General features: G+C 42.2%; 2 protein-coding genes across 4 annotated transcripts in view; both read left to right on the top strand.

Annotated features, from left to right (window-relative positions):
• kcnn2 (potassium calcium-activated channel subfamily N member 2) overlaps positions 1-11,068 on the top strand; it is a 31,117-nt gene extending 20,049 nt beyond the window's left edge. Inside the window, exons 7-9 of one of the 3 annotated variants that reach the window (XM_014131534.2) lie at positions 81-89; positions 3,406-3,475; positions 8,804-11,068. In XM_014131534.2, coding sequence (XP_013987009.1) covers positions 81-89; positions 3,406-3,475; positions 8,804-9,079 — 355 coding nt within the window. In that variant the 3' untranslated portion in view covers positions 9,080-11,068. The remainder of the gene's footprint in view (positions 1-80; positions 90-3,405; positions 3,476-8,803) is intronic. The other 2 variants (XM_014131538.2, XM_014131545.2) reach the window with 2 other exon arrangements.
• Positions 11,069-11,859: 791 nt separating this feature from the next.
• On the top strand, positions 11,860-15,496 carry drg1 (developmentally regulated GTP binding protein 1). Its single transcript, XM_014131454.2, has 9 exons — positions 11,860-12,128; positions 12,654-12,777; positions 12,905-13,080; positions 13,470-13,539; positions 13,635-13,804; positions 13,958-14,088; positions 14,282-14,449; positions 14,598-14,720; positions 15,152-15,496. The coding sequence occupies exons 1-9, from the start codon at positions 12,090-12,092 to the stop codon at positions 15,249-15,251; spliced, it is 1,101 nt and encodes a 366-aa protein (XP_013986929.1). The 5' UTR covers positions 11,860-12,089; the 3' UTR covers positions 15,252-15,496.
• The last annotated feature ends 8,684 nt before the right edge of the window (positions 15,497-24,180 follow it).

Here is a 24,180-nt window from a genome sequence, read left to right as displayed (position 1 = left end):
GCATTTATCTGATGTTGTAATAACTCATTTGTCAATTTTATGTTTCCTTTTTTTTCCTGTTTGTGTCGACAATGCAATAGAGCTCGAAAGTAAGTCTTCGCCTCACATGTAGCTACAGAAATGTTGTGTGCATGCAAATGAGAGCTTGCCTTTTTGACTCAGTGATGTGACAAAAAATGACACTCCTTCATTTGATAAGTGAAATTCATACCATAGCTACACATTTTGATTTCCCATCGAGTAATGATTGATCACACAATGTCACATAATGTACATTTGTCAGGAACACTATATTTCATTTGATATAGTTACACAACACCGTTAAGATTGGAATTTGTCTTTTAGATCATTACCTGAACAGCATGAGGATTAGGCCAAAATAAGTTAATATGATGAACTAGTGACTAGCCTACAAAAACTCAGCATGGTATATTTAGACAAAGCAAGACCTCTCGATCAATTCCGCCCTACTTTTCTTCTATCAAAGCCGTTACACATCTGCCAATTAAACATCAATGCTAATGTTCCCATGTATCTTCCTTTGATGAATTTCAATTATGGGTGATGGAGGGTGTTATTCTTTCCATTGTTGCATGAATTTGATATTTAATCAGAAAGCAAGCCGCTGATTAAACTCCAATGAACTGTGCTTTCATGAACCGAAGGATGACCACTAGTTCTTGAGGAGAGCCTTGCTTTAATAACTACAGAATAGAATATATCTGTCTAGGTCAGTGTTTACTCCCCCTATCAATCTGCCTTGGCTACATTAACCAGGGCTTGGGGTCATCTTTCGCCTTGTGAAACCATTGTGACGTCTGTTACAGTTGCATTCCCTCCATTTCTCTCTTGGATGACTGGTAGCAACAAAGACAGTGTCCATTATGAATGCGCCAGTAGAATTCACAGATTTATTGAACCTTTATTTATCCAGTTAGTCTCATTGAGATAAAAATCTATTTTTCAACAGCGACCTGGTATGTAGCTCATAGCTGCACCGAGCTAGCCACACTCTCCTTAGTCTAGTGTAATGGCCTTAGTTTATCACATTGGTGTGACGCATTTGTCTAGCTACACCTAGCATGATGCATGTACACAGCCAGATGTTTTACAATATGTTGGAGGAGATGAGAGGATTATTTGGCAGGCACACAGACCATCCTCTGTATAATGCAGTTTGACAGTCCCCTGGAGCCTGCACCCATCCAGGAGGCAGGGATGAGAGGCAGGAGGGAGGTTGATGTACAGAAGGAAGCGGGACAGGAAGCAGCATGCGTCCGTTAGCTTGGTAACTCAGTGCAGGTGTGAGACAGGGACACGACCTTAGAGGGGAAGGTCGGGGTAAGCCTCCGGGATCTTGTCCTGCTTTAAAGACATTGTGCTATAACTGACACAGCATGAATGCCAGTAGTCAGGCCGGGGCAGAACGGCCTGTCCATTACACTGAAGACCATTTTTGGATCAGTCTTTTCACAGCGAGGTAAACAGGGGTCATGACAAAGAGCATCCCAGAGAAAATCTATGGTGCAGCACTATTGAGATTGCCTTAAAGAATTCAAAAGGGCATTGAAAAGCTTAGTATAGCTGTTTTCCCCCTGATGAATAGCAAAGCAGATAAGCACCAATTGAAATAGCAGGACCGCACAGGAACACTGAATCACAGAAGGACATAGAATATTGAGCATGAGAGGGCAGGATGCTTTCACATTATGACCCCAGCTTCCTGCCTGCCTTGTTCATCAACACCATTTGACAGCTATTGGTCATCCAACCGTGAAATGCAGAATTCTGACAAGTCTAACATCTTTACTGCACAAACATTTTAATGTTGATTCGCTCATGTCTTTCACTCTGGTAACTTTTCTCCTTTCAATTTGCCAGATTACTTGAACAATAAAAGTGCTATTTTTGCAATAACATTGGCTAGTTGTTTTAGAATGTGCTTCTTTTGGACTATACAGCTACCCCTCACTAGCCGTTGAGGCATCGTCCTTTGCCTGTAGTGTCCTTCAGTGGCTCCTGTAGTGCCCCTTGTTGCTCTGACCTGTCATCTAGCTCCACACATTTCTGCCTTTGTATTGCAATGCCTAACAATGATGCTCCATTGCATGAGACTAGATGAATCTGGGCCTATTAGCAGAGGGTCCCTGAAGACCCCTCGTGTTCTCCTCCTTGTTCTATGGTGCTGTACACCCTCAAATTCAGTCTAATTAGAGCCGCTAACTCAAAGCCCATCTCATCAGTTTATACAATTAGTCTGAGAGCATTGGGTTTTATCTGAAAGAAAAAACTGGTCACAAGGGCTATGTTACTGTCATGCCTCCAGCTCACTGTGTGTTGGTCTCATTCTGATTTAGCATGCAAAACGGGTGGTTGCGGGGGGGGTGGTTGGGGAGAACTCTTGATATCCCGAGTACAGTTGCTGTTTTTGACTCCCCAGTGAGTGTGGGTGATAAACATTTGCTTTAGTAGCCTAATTAAACTGGAGATTTGAATTATTTAAGCCAGCTGTATGGATTAAAGCAAGTTACTAATTTCACTCTGGCTCTTGAAGAAGTGTATTTTTGTGTTTTTAACTGGTCTGCATCACCAAGACAGAAAGGCCTCATACCAGCTGGATGAGTTTCTCACTATGTAACAATGTAGCATATCACTGTTAGTAACTAGGTCATTTTACATAAGATACAGTACCAGGTGGATGTTCTCTTTGATCAATAACTGGTATGCTACATAAAGCTGCATCTTTATTGTAATCTTGATCCTTTTTATGATAACATTTTTCATATTTTATCATTAAATTATATTTTACAATGCTGTATTTATGTTGAACAATGAATTAATACCCGCTTTTGTGTAGAGTTTGGCTATCACAGCACTTTAGTTGGAATAGCTCAGATTGACAAAGTATCTTTCTATTTTGAGAATGAAAATGATCTAACTTGAATTACTTGAAGGTGGATTAAGTAATTCACAGAATCAAACAGAAACGTCTTCCAGGTGTTTGGATGAAGCTTTTAGCATGTGTATAAATGTTTGCTATGGTTAGAAAACCAGGTCCCACGACTTAGGATAGTTTATATACTGCATTAATCGTTTATTTCAGCTAAATCCCATTGCAACAGATTGTATCTACCTAGTTGAGCCCTTGTATATGTCTTTGTTTCTAGAGTTCAGGGGCTGGAGATTTACTGCAGTAATAGACACATTCTCCTCTCTGGCAGCTTCTCCACTCTGGTCTTCACTTGCATGCAGTCAATCAAACTGTCTGAAACCAATCCTGCATTCTCTACACACATCCTGTGCATGTCCTAGGAGTGAGTGTATTCCTTCTGTGTGAACAGATTTGTTAAACCCATCTTTACCGAATAGATACATTTGTTGGGTTCTGAATGGTCTTCTGTTCAGATTGAGAAGTGTTAAAATGGAGCAACGCAAGCTGAATGACCAAGCAAACTCACTAGTGGACCTTGCAAAGGTAAGCTGGACTGACAAACGTCACATATTCCAGTTTATTTTGGTTGTGAAGTTTGGTTGTGCATTTGGATTGATCTCTATCTAACCCACTTTTTGATTTGAAGGATTCCATGTGATACATGTGATATCAATGCATTGGGGGAATTAATAACACATTTTCATATAAATAAACAAAGTCTACAGGTGTCAAATAAACAGACTTTCCATATGAATGTTAAGAAGAACCAGTTGTGTAATGTCATTCAAAGAAAATAAGATGCGTTATATTTCTACTTCTTGAACTGGGTGCAGGACAGCCTGGTCCCAGATCTGTTTGTGCTCTTGCCAACTCATTGGCATGACAATGAGTGACAAGGAGTTGGCATGATAGCACATTAAACAGACTGGCTCTCAGGCTAGATGCAGGAATGTTGTTGGTGGAAACATACAGTATCTTGGTTTCAAAGATTATAGAACGATATACATACTGTTAGGGGTGGAAAATGGGGGGAAATCCCTATGGGAACCCTCCAATGTAAATTCAGTGCATTTGTACATGTCAAAATGATTAATGAAAATGAACTACATGTAAAAATGCACATTTTTGCATGTCAAAATAACTTCCCAGAGGGAACCTGGTTTCCCCAGGTTCCCTCCATTTCCACCCCTTGTTGTAGGTGAAAACCTACAGTATCTTTGTTTTAAAGATTATATAAAGGAATGCATATTATTTTATGCGATCAGGATACCCATCCTGATGGGTACGTCAAACTAATTTACCTTTAGGTTTGGTTTCCCAGACTTAGATTAAGCCTAGTCCTGGATTAAAAAGCATGGTCAAGGAGAATCTTGAAATGGCTTTTTAGTCCAGGAGTTTTCTTAATTTGTGTCTGGGAAGCCACCCCTTGATGGTATTGAACACATTGCTATCTTTCAGCAAATCTCTCTTTGGTGGTGATCTTGTGACAACAGACGTTGACACACCTTAGGGAAAGACTAGGCAGAGAGCTAGACTGACGCAACAAAACAACACAGTATACTAACCTGGAAAGGGAGACACGCTGTGAGTCTGATGTGAGGATTCAGCCAGAAACAATGACAGAGGAAGGGAGAGAGAGAACTGACATTCAAATGTCCACCACGGTCAAATTGGTTTCAGGCCACCATGCCACATAATACATTAGGTAGTTAATATCACCCTATCACAGAGTGCTATGAAGGCTCACAGTGAGTTAGGAGAGGGTTAAGATTGGGTAAGATGACTAGTACAGCCCATTCTGCCATCTTTAATCAATGTCATAAGTGGCTCTCGCCATCAGAGGGCAGCATAGCATTAATCATCACAGTACATGAGCTCCCCGTGGATAGATGGAGATGTATAATGGAACTTAAAATAACTTTGGCAGCTGCATAGCCTTTGCCAAGCTATGAGAAATCCCTCACATAGCAGTGGTTTCCCTACAGTTGTAGCAATTTTGGGCACAACATAAAGCATTTGGGGCTCCCGAGTGGCGCAGCGGTCAAAGGCACTGCATCTCAGTGCTTGAGGCGTCACAACAGACACCCTGGATCAAATCCAAGCTGTATCACAACCGGCTGTGATTGGGAGTCCCATAGGGCGGTGCACAATTGGCCCAGCGTCGTCTGGGTTTGGCTGGTGTAGGCTGTCATTGAAATAAGAGTTTGTTCTTAACTGACTTGCCTAAATAAATAAATATATTAATACAGGATACATTAATAGTGTGGTAGGCCTACAATTACAGTATCCTAAACACTTTTTTCAGCATTTGTCCTCAAACTGAATTACCATTTCATTAATGAAAATGCAGGATATTTATTTATTTTAATTTTCTACACTTTGTTTTACGGAGTCAGTTGGTAGCCATTATAATTTCAGCTACTTGGGGTTTTGGGTATAAATTGGGTCAAAGGCCTATGTATACCCACACGTCCAGTTTCCTAGACCCAGAGTCGGCTAAATCTGGGTCAGTGAAATCAGCCCACAATTACACAAGCATTTCTGTGCCTCAACTGAATATACTTACAGTTCCGGTCTACCCTTCACTGAGTACTGGTCATATTTTATTAGTGTTATATTTTAAAGATTTAATGCATTCCCAGTTTAATTTGTTTATGATGAACTGAGTCAAGAGTATGCCTCTGTTAATCTAGAGTTGAAATAGGAAGTTTACATACACTTAGGTTGGAGTCATTAAAACTCGTTTTTCAACCACTCCACAAATTTCTTGTTAACAAACTATAGTTTTGGGAAGTCGGTTAGGACATCTACTTTGTGCATGACACAAGTAATTTTTCCTACAATTGTTTACAGACAGATTATTTCACTTATAATTCACTATCACAATTCCAGTGGGTCTGAAGTTTACATACACTAAGTTGACTGTGCCTTTAAACAGCTTGGAAAATTCCAGAAAATGATGTCATGGCTTTAGAAGCTGCGGATAGGCTAATTGACATAATTTGAGTCAATTGGAGGTGTACCTGTGGATGTATTTCAAGGCCTACCTTCAAACTCAGTGCCTCTTTGCGTGACATCATGGGAAAATCAAAAGAAATCAGCCAAGACCGCAGAAAAACAATTGTAGACCTCCACAAGTCTGGTTCATCCTTGGGAGCAATTTCCAAACGCCTGAAGGTACCACGTTCATCTGTACAAACAATAGTACGCAAGTATGAACACCATGGGACCACGCAGCCGTCATACCGCTCAAGAAGGAGACGTATTCTGTCTCCTCGAGATGAGTGTACTTTGGTGTGAAAAGTGCAAATCAATCCCAGAACAACAGCAAAGGACCTTGTGAAGATGCTGGAGGAAACAGGTACAAAAGTATCTATATTCACAGTAAAACGAGTCCTATAGCGACAACCTAAAAGGCCGCTCAGCAAGGAAGAAGCCAATGCTCCAAAACCGCCATAAAAAAGCCAGACTGGTTTGCAACTGCACATGGGGACAAAGATCATACTTTTTGGAGAAATGTCCTCTGGTCTGATGAAACAAAATTAGAACTGTTTGGCCATAATGACCATTGTTATGTTTGGAGGGGAAAGGGGGAGGCTTGCAAGCCAAAGAACACCATCATGTTGTGGGGGTGCTTTGCTGCAGGAGGGACTGGTGCACTTCACAAAATAGATGGCACCATGAGGAAGGAAAAATTGTGGATATATTGAAGCAACATCTCAAAACATCAGTCAGGAAGTTAAAGCTTGTTCACAAATGGGTCTTCCAAATCGACAATGACCCCAAGCATAGTTCCAAAGTTGTGGCAAAATGGCTTAAGGACAACAAAGTCAAGGTATTGGAGTGGCCATCACAAAGCCCTGACCTCAATCCTATAGAAAATGTGTGGGCAGAATTGAAAAAGCATGTGCGAGCAAGGAGGCCTACAAACCTGACTCAGGAATGGGCCAAAATTCACCCAACTTAATGTGGGAAGCTTGTGGAAGGCTACCTGTAACGTTTGACCCAAGTTAAACAATTTAAAGGAAATACTACCAAATACTAATTGAGTTTATGTAAACTTCTGACCCACTGGGAATGTGATGAAAGAAATAAAAGCTGAAATGAATCATTCTTTCTACTATTATTCGGACATTTCACGTTCTTAAAATAAAGTGGTGATCCTAACTGACCTAAAACAGGGAACTTTTACTAGGATTAAATGTCAGGAACTGTGAAACTGAGTTTAAATGTATTTGGCTAAGGTTTATGTAAACTTCCGACTTCAACTGTATGTCTATCCACAATTCACTTCTTACAGAGCGAGGCTCAGATTGGTTTTGGCAGGGCAATAACTCTAAATGTTGCATTTTGCTGTCGCCTCAAGGTCCCATCCTTATTTTCATGAATTCAGAGTCAACCATAAAATTGGTTCCTCATTTCATGGGCAATACATCAAGATTTCCAATATAGGTTTAATCTCTCTAAGCATATACATTCTAAATTCCTTGATCATCTGTGGAAAATGATTTATTTTAAAACATCATAGGAAGTGGTTGTGGTAGTGATGCAACCTAGCGAAACGTTATCATCCCCAGTTGGAGTGTGTGGTGAATAGCTGTCAGTGTTGTTTTGGTCCTCAGTGGATCACTGTGATTCTAAACAAGCCACCCAACCCATTATTCCTGCCCCAAATGAGAAAAGGACAAGATGAATGATGGATGGCATTGGCCACAGGCTGGCAGTGATTACGTTCATAGTGAACATTAGCTCGGTACACAGCAGCCCTCACTCCCACTCTCCAGCCCCCACAGAACTGGATATCTCACTGTTTGATAACATGCCATGTCTCGAGAGGAAGAAGATCAACTTCCTGGCGCAGAAGTTTAGTAAGTGTATACAGCAGAATTTCTCTGCAAGTTATCAATTCATATTTGATTTGCTTATCTTAAGCATCCGGTTTTCCCACTGGGCACATACATCAATTCAACATCTGTTCCACGTTCGTTCAACATATTTTCATTGTGATGACGTGGACACAACGTTGATTCAACCAGTGTGTGCCCAGTGGGTTGTTTGTTGTGATGATGAACCTCTGTAAAATGTTAATTAGGCTACCCGTGTCCAGACACACTATTTGTTATATTATGTTGATCTGTCTCTGTCTACATTGACTCAGCTGTGTGTTTCTAACACTCTTTCGATCACAGTGAATAATCATTTCATTTTGGAGGGCACTTTAAGATTGTTCTCTGTCACCTAGACAGTTGTGTTGTATCCCTTTTGTCTGAGAATAGCCGTAGACTGAGTTCAGTTCTGACAGGAGTGCAAACTAATAGCCTGTAAAATCAACATCTACAGGGGACAGTTTAGTGTTGTAGTGAGGAACAGTGGCATGATTAGATACTTAGAATGATGCAACCCACGATCAAATGAATCACAAGCTGTATCTAGTCAGAAGTATTAATTTCGTGCTGTCTCTTCTCAGCTAAGGGGCAACTCCTAAGTTCAATTTAAGTAAAATTTCAACTTAGCTTTTTGACATCAATGCATGACTAAGTGAAAATTTGACTAAGTCAGGATTTGCCCCTCAAATGTCTCTCAAATGCACTGTTGCCATGTGTGTCTGTCTATGTGTATTCTTGTGATGTCTTTGTTTTGTTCTCTTCGTCGCTGCTGTCTTCACCTCTGGACAGATCGTCATTGTAAATAAGAATTTGTTCTTATTTATTGACATGCCTGTGTAAATAAAGGTTCATAAAATATGCAAAATAAGGTAAATAAAACAAATAAATAATTTTACAACTGCCTGCAACCTCTCTAGCCTTAAGCACCCCGTGCTCTGGGAGCCTCTCACCTTCTTACTCTGACTGTGTGTCCCTCCTCCTCCAGACTCAGAACATCATGTATGACCTGATCTCAGACCTGAACGAGAGAGGGGAGGACATGGAGAAGAGGATCGCCATGCTGGAGACCAAGCTGGAGACTCTGCTGGGGAACCTGCAGGCCTTGCCAGGACTCATCAGCCAGGTCATCAGCCAGCAGCACAGGGACTTCCTGGAGGTGCAGCTCCAGCCATACGACAAACACAGCCCTGAGCGCTCACAGTCTGTCTCCAGACGGAGGTCGTCCTCCACGGCACCACCCACCTCCTCCGAGAGCAGCTAGAGTCCAAGTGGAACACCTACAAAGAAGACTTTTGCCATCATATGGCCAAGTTGCATTTATTGTAAAGCCTTATGGTTTCAATAAGTGTTATCCAAATTCTGATGACAGAATGCAAGGTACCGGGACAATGGATTTTAAACTGATGCTGTTTGTTTTTTATTATCTCAAAAGATGATGTTTTCCTTGCTCTGGTGACAGGACTGTAGAAAAATATGCTTTCCTCAGTAAAAACTATTAGGCCTATCGATGGGGGCTGTGATCAGAACTATACTCCATCTCTATGCAGAGGTAGCCAGTTTTAGGACAGCAAGGTTACCGGCCGGGTGTAAAGATATGGCACTAAAATAGTGCTTCTTCTCACAGACTTTGTGCTTCCGCTGGCTTGATTCAGATGCCGTGTTCCTTAAAGCAAGCTGAGAAATCACGGGACCTGTCAATCAGCAAGCATTACAGCAATACTTTTTATTGAGGAAAAAGTATTTGATGGAGATGAATGAACTGCAGACAAAGGGCAGCACAAGAAGGCACCCACATACTGTCACTCAGAGGCACCATATGCAGCTTGAAATATGAGGAAAAAACATATCTTTTAGGTTAGAAACGGCATCAACTATAGCATTTTTTGTTGTTGTTGAGTGCCCCTGTAGAATGACTATTTTTGGGGCCACACTGCAAACAATTTAGTCCTCTTATCAAAATGAATGCATCTAAATCTGTACTTGCACTTACTTTTTAATCAATGCTCTTCAATACTGACTGACATATTATATACATTTTTGTTGCTCCTTAAAATAAGAACAATTTAGATGTTTGGGCATGGATTTATGGTCATTGCTCAATTAATAAATTGTGAATTAGTGAGGGTGACTCAAGTCAAAGCCCTCATGCTATGTACCACAAAGGGACCTCAATATCAAACTGCTAGGTTACTGAAATTAATACTTTCAATTATCATAAACACAGTTTGTTCTTTCCTCAAAATATCTCAACTCTTGTCCTGGAGGCACTTAATATTTATACTGTTTTTTGCCTCAGCTGAGCAACGCTAGTTGGTTGCAATGCAAACCAATAACTCACAAGAACTGTAACTCACTTTTAAAAGAAAATTCATATTTTTATATGTTCATGAGGATAAGCACACCTCCGCACACCTCTTACAATATGTCTTTCACACAATATTTACAAGTAAATGATGATGGAGAGATATGAACAGAATAAATGATGCAACACATTGCATTGGTCGAGATGAAATCCAGCATATTCAACATATCTCCCAGTAAACCTCCAGGACCAGGGTTAAGAAACCGTGTTGAAGGTGCCTCCCATGATCCCTACCATGATCAGGCCTGTCTTGTTTCTGAAACGATAGCTTACTTCAGAAGAGGTTCAATATATCTCTTTCAAAAACCATAGGAATATATACATTGTTAGTTCAAGAGGAATGTAATAGAAGATGATATAGCAACTTACGGTATGATCACTAACCACATATCCTTAATAATGAGTGGTGGTTATCAGATTGAGAAGTAAAATGTCAAAACCTAACTGCAAAAAAGTAATCTCTGACACATATAATTGTGAAAATATTGTATGTGCTCAAGATTATAGCATTATTATCAACAAAGCTTTGTAACTTTGTTTTGAACAGCAATAGCTTGGCCACTGGCCAGTCACAAAGGGAAATAAAGGTAACCTTCCACCATTTATGCACATTTTGGCAATATGCACCCTCCCTCCTGCAAGGTTTTCAGAAGTCAAAGGAGTGTGCCACATTCATCTGATGGGCACTTATCTAGTCAACTTTCTGCAATGACCTTGTCCAACCAACCAAAAGCTCAATCCCATCTACAGTGTTGAATGTACTGTTGTTGGTATTAGAGCTTTAAAACAATGACAGTCGATCCAGAAATTTTAGCAACATAGATACTTTTGAGATATTATGTACTGTATGCGATAGAAATATTAAACAATAAAAACTACTACTTACCAGATGCGTGTGCATTACTAATACCATCCATTTGACTGGAGGGGGGGGGGCACAGACGGAAGGAAAGAGAGAGACGGGGACGGACTGAGGGAGGGAGGGGGAGAGAGAGAGACGGGGACGGACTGAGGGAGGGAGGGGGGAGAGAGAGACGGGGACGGGCTGAGGGAGGGAGGAGGAGAGAGAGAGGGGTGGGGGGGGACAGAAGGAGGGAGGGAGGGAGACGGGGACGGACTGAGGGAGGGAGGGAAAGAGCGAACGAGAGAGAGCAAACGAGAGAGGGGGGGCGGACGGACGGAAGGAGGGAGGGAGGGAGGGAGGGAGAGGAGAGAGAGACAGGGACGGACTGAGAGAGGGAGAGATGGAGGGGGAGAGGGGGGGTGGGGGGGACGAGAGGAGGGAGGGAAGGAGAGAAAGAGACGGGGACGGACTAAGGGAGGGAGGGGGAGGGAGAGAGCGAGCGAGCGAGAGAGAGAGGGGGGCGGACAGAAGGAGGGAGGGAGGGCATGAGAGAGAGATGGGGATGGACTGAGGGAAGGAGGGGGGAGAGAGAGTGTGTTGAATTATGCAGCATCAGATACATTTAATTTATGATTTGGCAAAACCAAGCATGAATCTTGTATTTGAAATGTGTTAAATTACATAATTTCTGCAACATTTGTCATTGCTGTTGCACGAAATATGTCATATCAGCTAACTTGTTTTATTTGTATTTTTGTATTCTTATTTTTTTATGCCAGATAGCTAATAACAATCTGCAAACTACTTCATTCCAGTAGGTGGCGCCAACTACATCGCCTTTTCTGAGTTTGCCCGGTAGGCCATCGAGTTTCTTTGGTTTGCTTCCCTCTTCCTCCTCGCGAGAGCCGCCAAGACTCTGAGACCCCAGCCACAGGTTGAAAGCATGGGTGCTAGCTGTTGCTAGCTAGTCTTGTTTGATTGCGTGAGAAAACAAAAAAATTGAACAACTTTGCTATTAAACTTGTTTAATCGTTATAGTGATATCATCTAAGGACCAGCAACAAGATGAGTTTACTCGCCAAAATAGCAGAAATTGAGGCCGAGGTAAGTTCGTTAACGGTCGCGAATGCTAGCTAACGCGTTAGCTGTGAATCACGTTTTGTTTGGCCAATTGACTCGATGGCTAGCTAGTTGGCTAAATTTAACTTGGCTTATCAAGGCCTTACAATGGATTTCTCCTCTAAAAAATGAATAGAACCATAATATGATGTCAGACACCCGAGTCTGAGCATAGCTGTGTGTTATTGTGCTTTTAATGTAAGCTAGTTGGCTACTGTAAATACGCTAGCTAACGTTATGTTGTTGGCAGGGTAACTAACTAGCTATTATACACCAGTAGCATGCTAACCGGCGCCGGTACGTATAGAACCACGCCGGAGTTCACCAGCTTTGACAGATTGTAATTAACCCCGGTGTCGTGATGGCAATGTTTACTTTGTGATCAGTCGAAAGCCAGCCATCGGAACAACTTGGCTCTGGACAAGTAGGCCTAGCTAATATTATAGTTATGTCTGTTGTCGTATTGTGTGAATATGAATGATTTAAACATCCCCTGTCTGTGTTGGGTAGATGGCTCGGACTCAGAAGAACAAGGCCACGTCTAACCACTTGGGGTTGCTCAAAGCTCGTCTGGCCAAGATGAGGAGAGAACTTATCACACCAAAGGGAGGCAGTGGAGGAGGCACAGGGGAAGGCGAGTCCTGACTCGTGATCATCATATTTTGTGTCCCGCTACACAACAGTTCAGTGGAGATAAGTTGAGGTGGACAAGATCTTGTCATATTGTAATGAATACTAATGTGTCACTCTTTGTTGTATAGGTTTTGATGTGGCAAAAACAGGTGATGCCCGTATCGGGTTTGTAGGGTTCCCCTCAGTGGGCAAGTCTACTTTGCTAAGTAACCTGGCAGGGGTGTACTCTGAGGTGGCGGCCTATGAGTTCACCACCCTCACCACAGTACCAGGAGTGATCCGCTACAAGGGTGCCAAAATACAGGTACTTTATGTGCATCTTACACCTCAGCTTAAAGGGAAAATCCACTCTAAAACTATGTGGAACTTTCAAGAAGACAAGTGTCACTTCCACATCATCATGATGATGTGGAAGTGACACTTGTCTTCTTGAAAGTCCAATATCTTGAAAACTTGACTGCTGACGTGTAAAACATTTTGGGACTGTATCAACAGGGGAGTAATGAAGAAAATACCAAAATATGTATTTTGGGTGGAGTTTTCCTTTACGGCCAATAGAGGACAATCTGTACTAACAGTGATAATTGGTATTTTTGTTACTTGTAATTTTTACTTAATTTGTGGTTGTTTTTAAGTTGTTTTGCAGGAGATGTTTCAGTATTTGTATGTTTATTCCACTTTTGTGTCTCCAAGCTCCTGGATCTCCCAGGTATCATCGAGGGGGCCAAAGATGGCAAGGGTAGAGGACGACAGGTCATCGCAGGTGAGAGCCATCGGTGAACCATCAGAGCCATACACAAACATGTCACACTCACACACCTTGAAGGTAGTTTGTAACTGTGGTCTTTCTTTTCCCAGTGGCTCGAACCTGCAACCTGATCCTCATAGTGTTGGATGTTCTAAAGCCTCTGGGCCACAAGAAGCTGATTGAACACGAGCTGGAGGGCTTTGGAATCCGCCTCAACAAGAAGCCGCCCAACATCGGCTTCAAGAAGAAGGACAAAGGAGGCATCAACTTCACCGTCACAGTACGTCTGTTTTAATACAACACTTTCACGTCCAGCTCAACCTGTTCCTATTTCTCTCTCTCTTCAGTTATCTATCTCTGGAAGTAGTTTCTTCTTTTATCCCTCTCATTTGATTTCAATGAGCTTACGCTGGTGTTCTTGCTCCTTCTCCAGTGTCCACAGAGTGAGCTGGACGGTGACGCAGTGAAGAGCATCCTGGCCGAGTACAAGATCCACAACGCTGACATCACCCTGCGCAGTGACTCCACGGCTGATGACCTCATTGACGTGGTGGAGGGAAACCGGTAAGCAGCTGAGCACTTCTACAAACTCAGATGTCATTTTTTATTTCGTTTTTTAAATTCTTAATCCTCAATTAATCTATAATTGGATCCAACCTATACCCCCTAGCCAAAGTCCCGCTATACCCCATTCCAAATTAAGGTCAATGCTCCCCTACAGACCTGCTGACATAACAGTTCTGTTTAATCCCAACAGAGTGTACATCCCCTGCATTTATGTGCTCAACAAAATTGACCAGATCTCCATTGAAGAGCTGGACATAATCTACAAGGTGCCCCACTGTGTGCCCATCTCTGCCCACTCCCGCTGGAACTTTGATGACCTTCTGGAGAAGATGTGGGACTACCTGCACCTAGTGCGCATGTAAGGAAACACACTCAACCTAACAGCCCTTAGATGGGACATTGGAACCCTATATGAAATATAATTCCTATTACACACAGAACTGTTTTGTACTGCTTGGATAAATGTTGTTTTTGTGAATTAATCATTTGAATGTGTTGTCCCCCAGATACACCAAACCCAAAGGCCAGCTTCCTGACTACACATCTCCAGTTGTTCTACCTACTGAACATACTGCAGTGGAGGACTTCTGTTTGAAGATTCATAAAAGCCTCCTCAAAGAATTAAAATAGTGAGTACGAACTATACTGTTGATGAATGGCTTTTGTGCATCTTGTTGATGTTTATGAAAAGACTGGGGTACACTCCGAGTATTTAACCGATTTAAAGCCACAATCAGCAAGACGTAATGCACTTTTAAAAACGATATACTATATGTAAAAAATATATATATATATATATAATATTTATCCATTTTCTTTTATTTATTTTCAAAATTCACATGGGTACCCAATTCTGATATGTTTTCCTCTAATTGGTCTTTTGACCAATCACATCAGAGCTGATCTGATTGGTCAAAAGACCAATTAGTGAAAAAAAGAGAGTTGGGCTGCCTGTTTAAACGCAGCCTTAGCTGCCGCTGTGTCCAGCACACAGACAAATATGATTCATTGTTGCAGTTGGTTGGTATTGTTCTAACACTGCGTCTTCCTGTCTTTTCAGTGCTCTGGTGTGGGGTGCTTCAGTGAAACACAACCCCCAGAAGGTGGGAAAAGACCATGTCATGGAGGATGAGGATGTTATCCAGCTGGTGAAAAAGTAAAAAGACTTAATTTTCTCATCACAGGGAATAGTCTGCTGCTCATGAAGACCCCTCAAACATATCCACGAGAACATCTGTGTCTTGTGGTTCTCAATTTTATTTTGGAATTTGAAAAACGGAAAAGAAAAAATATGAATGTCCATGTTGCGTTTACCTCTCATTTATGCCGACATGTGATTCATTAAATCCATCGAAGAGTATTATCCTTGAATCTCAAAAATATCAAATAAACACCATAAATATGACTTCTGGGATCGTCTTTTATTTTACGTCATAAAGGTCATTGGGTTTATGCCTTGAAAGATGCACTGTAATTGGTATGTTGAACAACACTGACAAATATAACTTCATAACATTCACATTTCCCTCACAAAATCCTGCCCCACATGGGTGTGTCCTGCTCCATCTATCTGTACTTTCAATGGTGAGAGACTACCTGTGACTCGCTCAATACGGAAGTGGTCAGATGACACGGATGCTACGCTACAGGACTGTTTTGCTAGCAAAGACTGGAAAATGTTCCGGGATTCATCCAATGGCATTGAGGAATACTCCACCTCAGTCATCGGCTTCATCAATAAGTGAATCAATGACGACGTCCCCACAGTGACCGTACATACAGTTCCCAACCAGAAGCCATGGACTACTGCAACATCCGCACTGAGCTAAAGGCTAGAGCTGCCGCTTTCAAGGAGCGGGATCTTAACACGGAAGCTTATAAGAAATCCCGCTATGCCCTCAGACGAACCATCAAACACGCAAAGCGTCAATACAGGACTAAGATCAAATAGTACTAGACCGGCACTGACGCTTGTTGGATGTGGCAGGGCTTGTAAACCATTACAAACTACAAAGGGAAGCACAGCCGAGAGCTGCCCAGTGACACGAGCTTACCAGACGAGCTAAACTACTTATATGCTCGCTTCGAGGCAAATAACACTGAAATATGCATGAGAGAGCACCAGCTGTTCCGGAAGACTATGATCACGCTCTCCGTAGCCAATGTGAGTAAGATCTTTTAACAGTTAAACATTCACAAGGCCGCAGGGCCAGACGGATTACCAGGACGTGTACTGCAAGCATGCGCTGACCAACTGGCAAGTGTCTTCACTGACATTTTCAACCTCTCCCTGTCCGAGTCTGTAATATCAACATGTTTTAAGCAGACCACCGTAGGGCCCGTGCCCAAGAACACTAAGGTAACTTGCCTAAATGACTACTGACCCGTAGCACTCACATCTGTAGCCATGAAGTGCTTTGAAAGGCTGATCATGGCTCACATCAACACCATTATCCCAGAAACCCTAGACCCACTCCAATTTGCATACCGCCCTAACAGATCCACAGATGATGCAATCTCTATTGCACTCCACACTGCCCTTTCCCACCTGGACAAAAGGAATACCTAAACTCAGCAAAAAAAAGAAACGTCCCTTTTTCAGGACCCTGTCTTTCAAAGATAATTCGTAAAAACCCAAATAACTTCACAGATTTTCATTGTAAAGGGTTTAAACACTGTTTCCCATGCTTGTTCAATGAACCATAAACAATTAATGAACATGCACCTGTCGAACGGTCGTTAAGACACTAACAGCTTACAGACGGTAGGCAATTAAGGTCACATTTATAAAAACATAGGACACTTGATAGGCCTTTCTACTGACTCTGAATAACACCAAAAGAAAGATGCCCAGGGTCCCTGCTCATCTGTGTGAACGTGCCTTAGGCATGCTGCAAGGAGGCATGAGGACCGCAGATGTGGCCAGGGCAATACATTTCAATGCCCGTATTGTGAGACGCTTAAGATGGAGTTACAGGGAGACAGGACGGACACCTGATCTTCTTCGCAGTGGCAGACCATGTGTAACAACACCTGCACAGGATCGGTATATCCAAACATCACACCTGAGGGACAGGTACAGGATGGCAACAACGACTGTCCGAGTTACACCAGGAACGCACAATCCCGACATCAGTGCTCAGACTGTCCGCAATGGGCTGAGAGAGACTGGACTGAGGGCTTGTAGACCTGTTGTATGGCAGATCCTCACCAGACATCACCTGCGGTTTTGTCTCACCAGGGGTGGTGGTCAGATTCGCGTTTATCGTCAAAGGAATGAGCGTTACACCGAGGCCTGTACTCTGGAGCGGGATCGATTTGAAGGTGGAGGGTCCGTCATGGTCTGGGGCGGTGTGTCACAGCATCATCGGACTGAGCTTGTTGTCATTGCAGGCAATCTCAATGCTGTGAGTTACAGGGAAGACATCCTCCTCCCTCATGTGGTACCCTTCCTGCAGGCTCATCCTGACATGACCCTCCAGCATGACAATTCCACCAGCCATACTGCTCGTTCTGTGCGTGATTTCCTGCAAGACAGGAATGTCAGTGTTCTGCCATGCCCAGCGAAGAGCCTGGATCTCAATCCCATTGAGCAAGTCTGGGACCTGTTGGATCGGAGGGCTAGCGCCATTCCCCCCAGAAATGTCCGGGAACTTGCAGGTGCCTTTGTGGAAGAGTGAGGTAACATCTCACAGCAAGAACTGGCAAATCTGGTGCAGTCCATGAGGAGGAGATGCACTGCAGTACTTAATGCAGCTGGTGGCCACACCGGATACTGACTGTTACTTTTGATTTTGACCCCCCCCTTTGTTCAGGGACACATTACTCCATTACTGTTAGTCATATGTCTGTGGAACTTGTTCAGTTTGTCTCAGTTGTTGAATCTTGTTATGTTCATACAAATATTTACACATGTTAAGTTTGCTGAAAATAAACACAGTTGACAGTGAGAGGACATTTATTTTTATTCTGAGTTTATGTGAGAATGCTATTCATTGACTACAGCTCAGCTTTCAACACCATAGTGCCCTCAAAGCTCATCAATAAGCTAAGGACCCTGGGACTAAACACCTCCCTCTGCAACTGGATCCTGGACTTCATGACCCCAGGTGGTAAGGGTAGGTAACAACACAACCAGAAATAACTTTCGATTTTAAGGTTCATGAAAAAAGCTCAAATTGGATACATCTTTTCATCGTGTTAAATAAATTAGACCATGACCATTTCAAGTTGACCTTTCTACAAAATAAAAATGTATTTAAAAAAAATAATATTTAGGCAAGTTAGCTGGCTAACTATCCTGCTTTGTCGTATACCCCTCTGGACTACACATTACTTACCCAGAGACCGTCTCACTGTGTCCAATACAAAGGCTTTATTTGAAAGGCCTGTTGGCCACTGATTTATATGACATTAACGATACAGGCAGTCAGTCAGGCTGGCATCCCACCCCCTCTCTCCAACATGGGTGGTTATTCAGGTTAATCAGTTCATTCACTCAAGACACAGTCTGGGGACATTCTACCCCATCTGTTCAGAAACACAGATAACCCACCAGTGAATAGCATTTCATCAGATCTTGAAGCACTTTGGCATGTATACATTATCTAATGCCAATGTGTAGTAACCCAGCTGTATGAGATGGATCAGCCATTTTGTGTCAGAGCACTCTCTAGTTGCCACACGTTAGCAGTTACAAAGACAAGGATTTTTTTATTTTTTTTGCGCTTGATTAGATGGATATCATGATAGGGTCATATTGGAAATTTGCTCAGGACACTTTCAATAAAGTGCCTCCGTGTGTTAATGATCACAGAATGTTTCACAGGACAGGACACATCTGATCAAATCTGATTTCAAAATAGCTTATTATAACCAAATAAAAGATACATGTCACGTTCTAAGGAGGAGGATTTTATCTGAATCCATAAGCATGTCTGTCTATGATGTACAGCGAGTAAGGGAGGGTGGTATGGACATGGCCTAGTCAGCAAATAGTGCATTTTGAATTGATCACTGCCTTTTACTATATTGTCCAAGTAATGTCACAACTGAACACCAATATTGTCAAAGCATACATTATGGTACACAGCCTTATCGCTCACACAAAATATATAATTTTTTAATTGAAATGTTTCCACGTGTTTGGTTCTTATTTTGTGTCTTTTTTAGATAACACTAACGTGTTCACTCTAAAGTAGCATTTCAATATATTGCTTTAATTACATTTTTATAACAGGCATCCAATGACAACAGATCTAGTCAATAACACATGTATTTGCAAGAAAGTATCCTTTTCAGTTGTTCAAGTGAGGGAAAAATCTGCCACAAGGGGAAACCTAGCATTTGCCCTCAACATTTCCTGTAACAACTCTCCAATGGTATGAAGAGGACTTTATCTAGAGTGTATTCAATGTTGGAGATAGTTTTCAGTCTTTGAGACAGAATGGCCACTCTTTCTGAGAAAAGCTGCAGAGGTTTAGACAGAGCAGTGGCTGGCTGGTCATCAGCGGCATGAGCGATGCTCCTTGGGACAGTGCCCCTCCCCCACCCTTCCCCTCTGTAAATTATAGCAGCACTTTAGGTAATGAAAGAGTTGAAGACCGGCCACTAATAAAAGCCATTAAGTGAATAAAGCACTTCCCCCTCTAACGAAATTAAAGAATCTGCCCCTTTGGAGAGGGGAGGACTCTCTATTAATATTTATGAAATGCGGAACCAACCCCCCCAAACTCCCCATACCACATACAATCCCACCCTGCCCGAGTCCTTCTCGCCAGTCCACCTATCCCAGGAGAAAATCCCTAACCCCTCCTAACTTGAAGGAGGGGCTGGGGGTATGGGCTTTGGGGGTGTTGGAGAAGACGCAGTCATGACAGTCTGTCTCCAGTTGAGCAAGAGGCGAGACACCCAGCTCAGAGGAGCACCTGCTCTTCCTCACAACCCTCAACTCTACCCCACCAAGCTGGACGTCCCACCATCGGCTCTGGGGCAGGAAGGATGGAGACTGAGGGTCTCCATGGACAGACCAGGTTGGAGGGAGTGACTTTCCAGTGACACCAGTTGGAGTGCTTCAAAGACGGCTAAGGTATAATGGACATGTGAGGTATAACGGGTAATGTATATTGAAATTCTGAACGTTCTAGTGTTTCGATGTTTTATATTTGCCTAATTGTCTTGAGATCCTCTGACAGCTTCCATGACCCTTGGTCCACAGTACCCCTGGGTTTACAGCTATTTTCTGTAGTCTTGCCTTCAGTGGAAGAGGACAAAGATGATGGTTCATCCAAGTCCTGTGGACGAAGAGAGACAAATTAAACTTTCTCCCGTCTAATATACAGTGTATTCTATAAATTGTGAAGTTTATAGTTTCGAAAAATATAGCTTAGTTTGAAAGACCTTAGTTTAGGACACTCAGAGAAATTCAAATTGTTAAAACAGCATGTGTGAAATCATATATCCATGCATAAAAACCATGACACCATCCCACCAACCATAATACCATCGCGCCACCTTTGTCCACCTGAAACAATCAAATACTCAGATGGACAGCTCTGTCTTTGCAGTGCAGTTTTCCCTGAACATGTCAACCTTCCATAGTCCATTTTTTCCCTTCTAGTCTGTTACCAAAACCCCACTGCTCATCGATCTATACACAAGTTGTCACACTCTTCCATGCATGCATATCTTTTCTCATTTCATCACACAAAGTGGTTCAGTTGTCGGAGCTTAACTTGATTATCACTGAAACCCTTCCCATTTCAATAAGATATCCCAGGGGATATAGTAAAGAATGGAGGTAACAATATTTCCAAAGCCGCTGATGGGGCTGTCCTCACAGATCTTTTAGAGAAATCATCCGTTTTTCATCTGTGGAGGGCATTATTACATACTGACTGACCGCTGAGTTCAGTGACCGATAACCAGGTTTGAGCTGTCATGTCAAAAGTGGTTGAGTCTCAGGTCTGATGAGATGGCAAATGTCTACAGATGGACACTGGTGATATGGCTGGCTGTATCTGCTGTTCCCGAGCTGTTCCATCTTTGTCCTTGGACATTGAGACTATTCTTTGTCCATTAGCTGGAGGACCTAAGAGCTGGAGATATTGATGTACTTTAACAAGATAACCATCATTCCACCAAACTCTGTTTTCATTGATTCCCCATAACGTAGTAGTAATTTCATTAACAAACTCTTCCTGTTGTTCTGTTTTGATTCATATTATGTCGATTTAAAAAAAAATCTGAGTTAAACGGTGAAAATGTATGTGTTTTAGGTATCCTATGGGGTGGGGTACGAGGGATGGGAGGGCGGGGTTTGTCGCAGTCTATGCGCAGGAAGGGCGGTGCCCGCTTTCACTGCAGTGAGTGTGACCTATGACTAATCCTTTTTTTGTAATTTTCTTGATGTCCCTAGCCACACTGTATTACGAACACTGCCCCTATCTCAAAAGTGTGTAAGTCGGTGTCATTTGGGTCCATCACTCCCCAGGTCTGCAACCCTCCCTGATGCCAATGGACATCCACCACTTCTCCTCCTGGGCTATCAATGCCGTAGAGCTGTGGTGTTGTCCTCGGAATACAAACAGAGTTGTTGGAAGACCAAAGCATCAAGAAATAGCATATTCTGGTGGCGGATTGTTCCTTTCATGATTTTAGAGCGGATTACAATATTCACTCATGATGGACTGACTGGCTCCAGTCATGCATTTTTCTATCAAAGTGATCAAAATGTACTTTTTACAGGATTCTACTTTTTTAGCTCTACCATCCCACCTTTAATTGACCAGATTGAACCTGGTCCCACATAACCTCAGATGGCTGTACATCTCTGCCCAGGACCCCATTGTGCTTGATCTAACCATGCAGTACTTCTTCTGTCCATGGTGGTGCCAAGCACTTTGGAGTCTTGTGAGCACTCTCCGCACTACATGCTTAACTGGATGTAAAAAATAATCCTACATCTTTATCCATAGTTATGACAGAGTTTTGTCCAATTCGGATTCTCACCATTCTTCTCTGAGGTGTGCCCTCGTTCACCCCTCCTCAAGGACTTAAAGGGGTTGGATTGGTATAGACAGTGTATGTAGATGGACTTTCAGTACAATATTTCTTACACCCATCCTATGCGTTTTAATACTTGAGGGTGTACGAGTACATACTTTAAAGAGGAGGAGAATTAGGCTCCATTGATGCACTAGTCTAGTGTGAGGTCAAAAGTCACAACTGCACATTTTCCATTGGGTAAGATCTGAAGCCATTTTTGATTTGAAGGACAATTTTTTAACCCCTTATATTCTGACAAGTACGTTGTTTCTGTGGGTCCAAATAAATTAAACAAAAAGACTGTGTGAATCTCTGAAATTGAAATGAATGTGTCAGTGTTAAATTGACAAGGATTGGACAGGACAAAAGGAGAGAGACTTATTGAATTATTGTGAATAAAGCAGTTTTGTGGTTTCCTACAAGCTGGCTGCAGCGTGGCAGATTTATGGCCACAATCAATTAGCGCAAGTGTCTCCACATTTGACTAAGGCACTTAATCTCCACCAGTAGGTCAGACTTTACAGTATCAAAGTACTCAAGACTGTGGACATATTGGCTCTGAAAACCATACTGCTGAGACATTAATTTACCATGTCATTTGGCACAATGTTACTTATGCCAACAAGTTTTCAATCCCAGAGATAATGGGCATATAGACTGATATCACGTGTATACTCGGCTTTCTTTTTATCCAGTTTTCTGGTCTGAATTTACAATGGAGGGTATTTTATGCAGTCTCTGTGTGGTGTGAAAGGAATTACCTTAAGATAACATTCGCTAATTTGAATAAACTCTCAAAAACATTGTCAGCCTCTGATTTTAATGTTCAAAGAAGTTTTATCCAAAGGTACACGTTCTTCAGACTTTTATGGTTCATTTGTATCATAAAATGCTTTATGATTTGTATCAACTGGGTTTGTCAACCAGATGATTCAGTCTAAGCACAAATAAAACATCCGATGTCATCATATATGGAAGCAATGAGGAAATGGCTTCCCCCCTCTAAAACAGAACTGACCATGTTCCCGCTCAGTCAGAGAACGTTTTATTTACCCACTTATCTCTGTCATGCCATAAAAACCAAACCTTGCTTTCTTTGTCTAGGAAAAATTATCTTGTAAACCAATGTGATCCGAATGCGTGTTGCCGTTTGAATACAGGCTGTGCCCTCTTCAGTAGGTCACGGATGCCATACATTATCATACTGCACATTTCCAGTGGATGGTGTGGTTTGACATTTCTACCGTTTCACATCCTGGACCTGCTTCAGCCATCGGTTGTCTACATATAACACTGTATAGGAGTTTAGGCAAAGATTTCATAGGAGAACGTCAGAGTGGGGCGGGCGGCAAAGATTTAAATGTCCATAACAATTGTTCATTTTGGCAGAGAAGTACATTTGTGTCCTGAAAAGATTTAGGTATCGGGCTAACACAGATCTGGCCACTGGGGGTACGTGGCACCCATCTTACAAAAGAAGGTTTAACGGAATAAATAAAACACATTCAGGAAGGAGCAGCTTGGCATTGCAGGAGAAACAGCACACGACTGACAAATGACTCCTAGGTAAAATTGTTATGTGGGCCCTAAAGGGACAGGATATGCTGATTTTTTAAATGTTATTTAACTAGTTAAAGTTAAGAACAAATTCTTATTTACAATGACAGCCTTCCCCGGCCAAACCCTAACGACGCTGCCAATTATGCGCAGCCCTATGGGACTCCCAATCACGGCCGGTTGTGATACAACCTGAAATCGAACCAGGGTCTGTAGTGACGCCTCTAGCACTGAGATGCAGTGCCTTAGCCCGCTGCAGAGCCTTAGCTAACGAGTGGTGCAGCGGTCTGAGGAAGACAATGGCACTGCACTAGCTAAAGCATGCGAGCAAGATGATATGTTGTAAAACCTTTTTATAATACATTAGTATTTCACTACTTGTTAACATTGCATTTCAATAAGCATTTAACACATTATATAGCATTTCTAAAGGCTTTTTCATCAAAGTTATTATAGTGTAGCCAAAGATTAAGGCAAAATACAATA

This window comes from Salmo salar, chromosome ssa01 (genome assembly GCF_905237065.1).
Source record: "Salmo salar chromosome ssa01, Ssal_v3.1, whole genome shotgun sequence".
NCBI classification, from domain to species: domain Eukaryota; kingdom Metazoa; phylum Chordata; class Actinopteri; order Salmoniformes; family Salmonidae; genus Salmo; species Salmo salar.
Note: the sequence above shows the minus strand (reverse complement) of the source record. Positions and strands in the feature narration are given on the sequence as shown.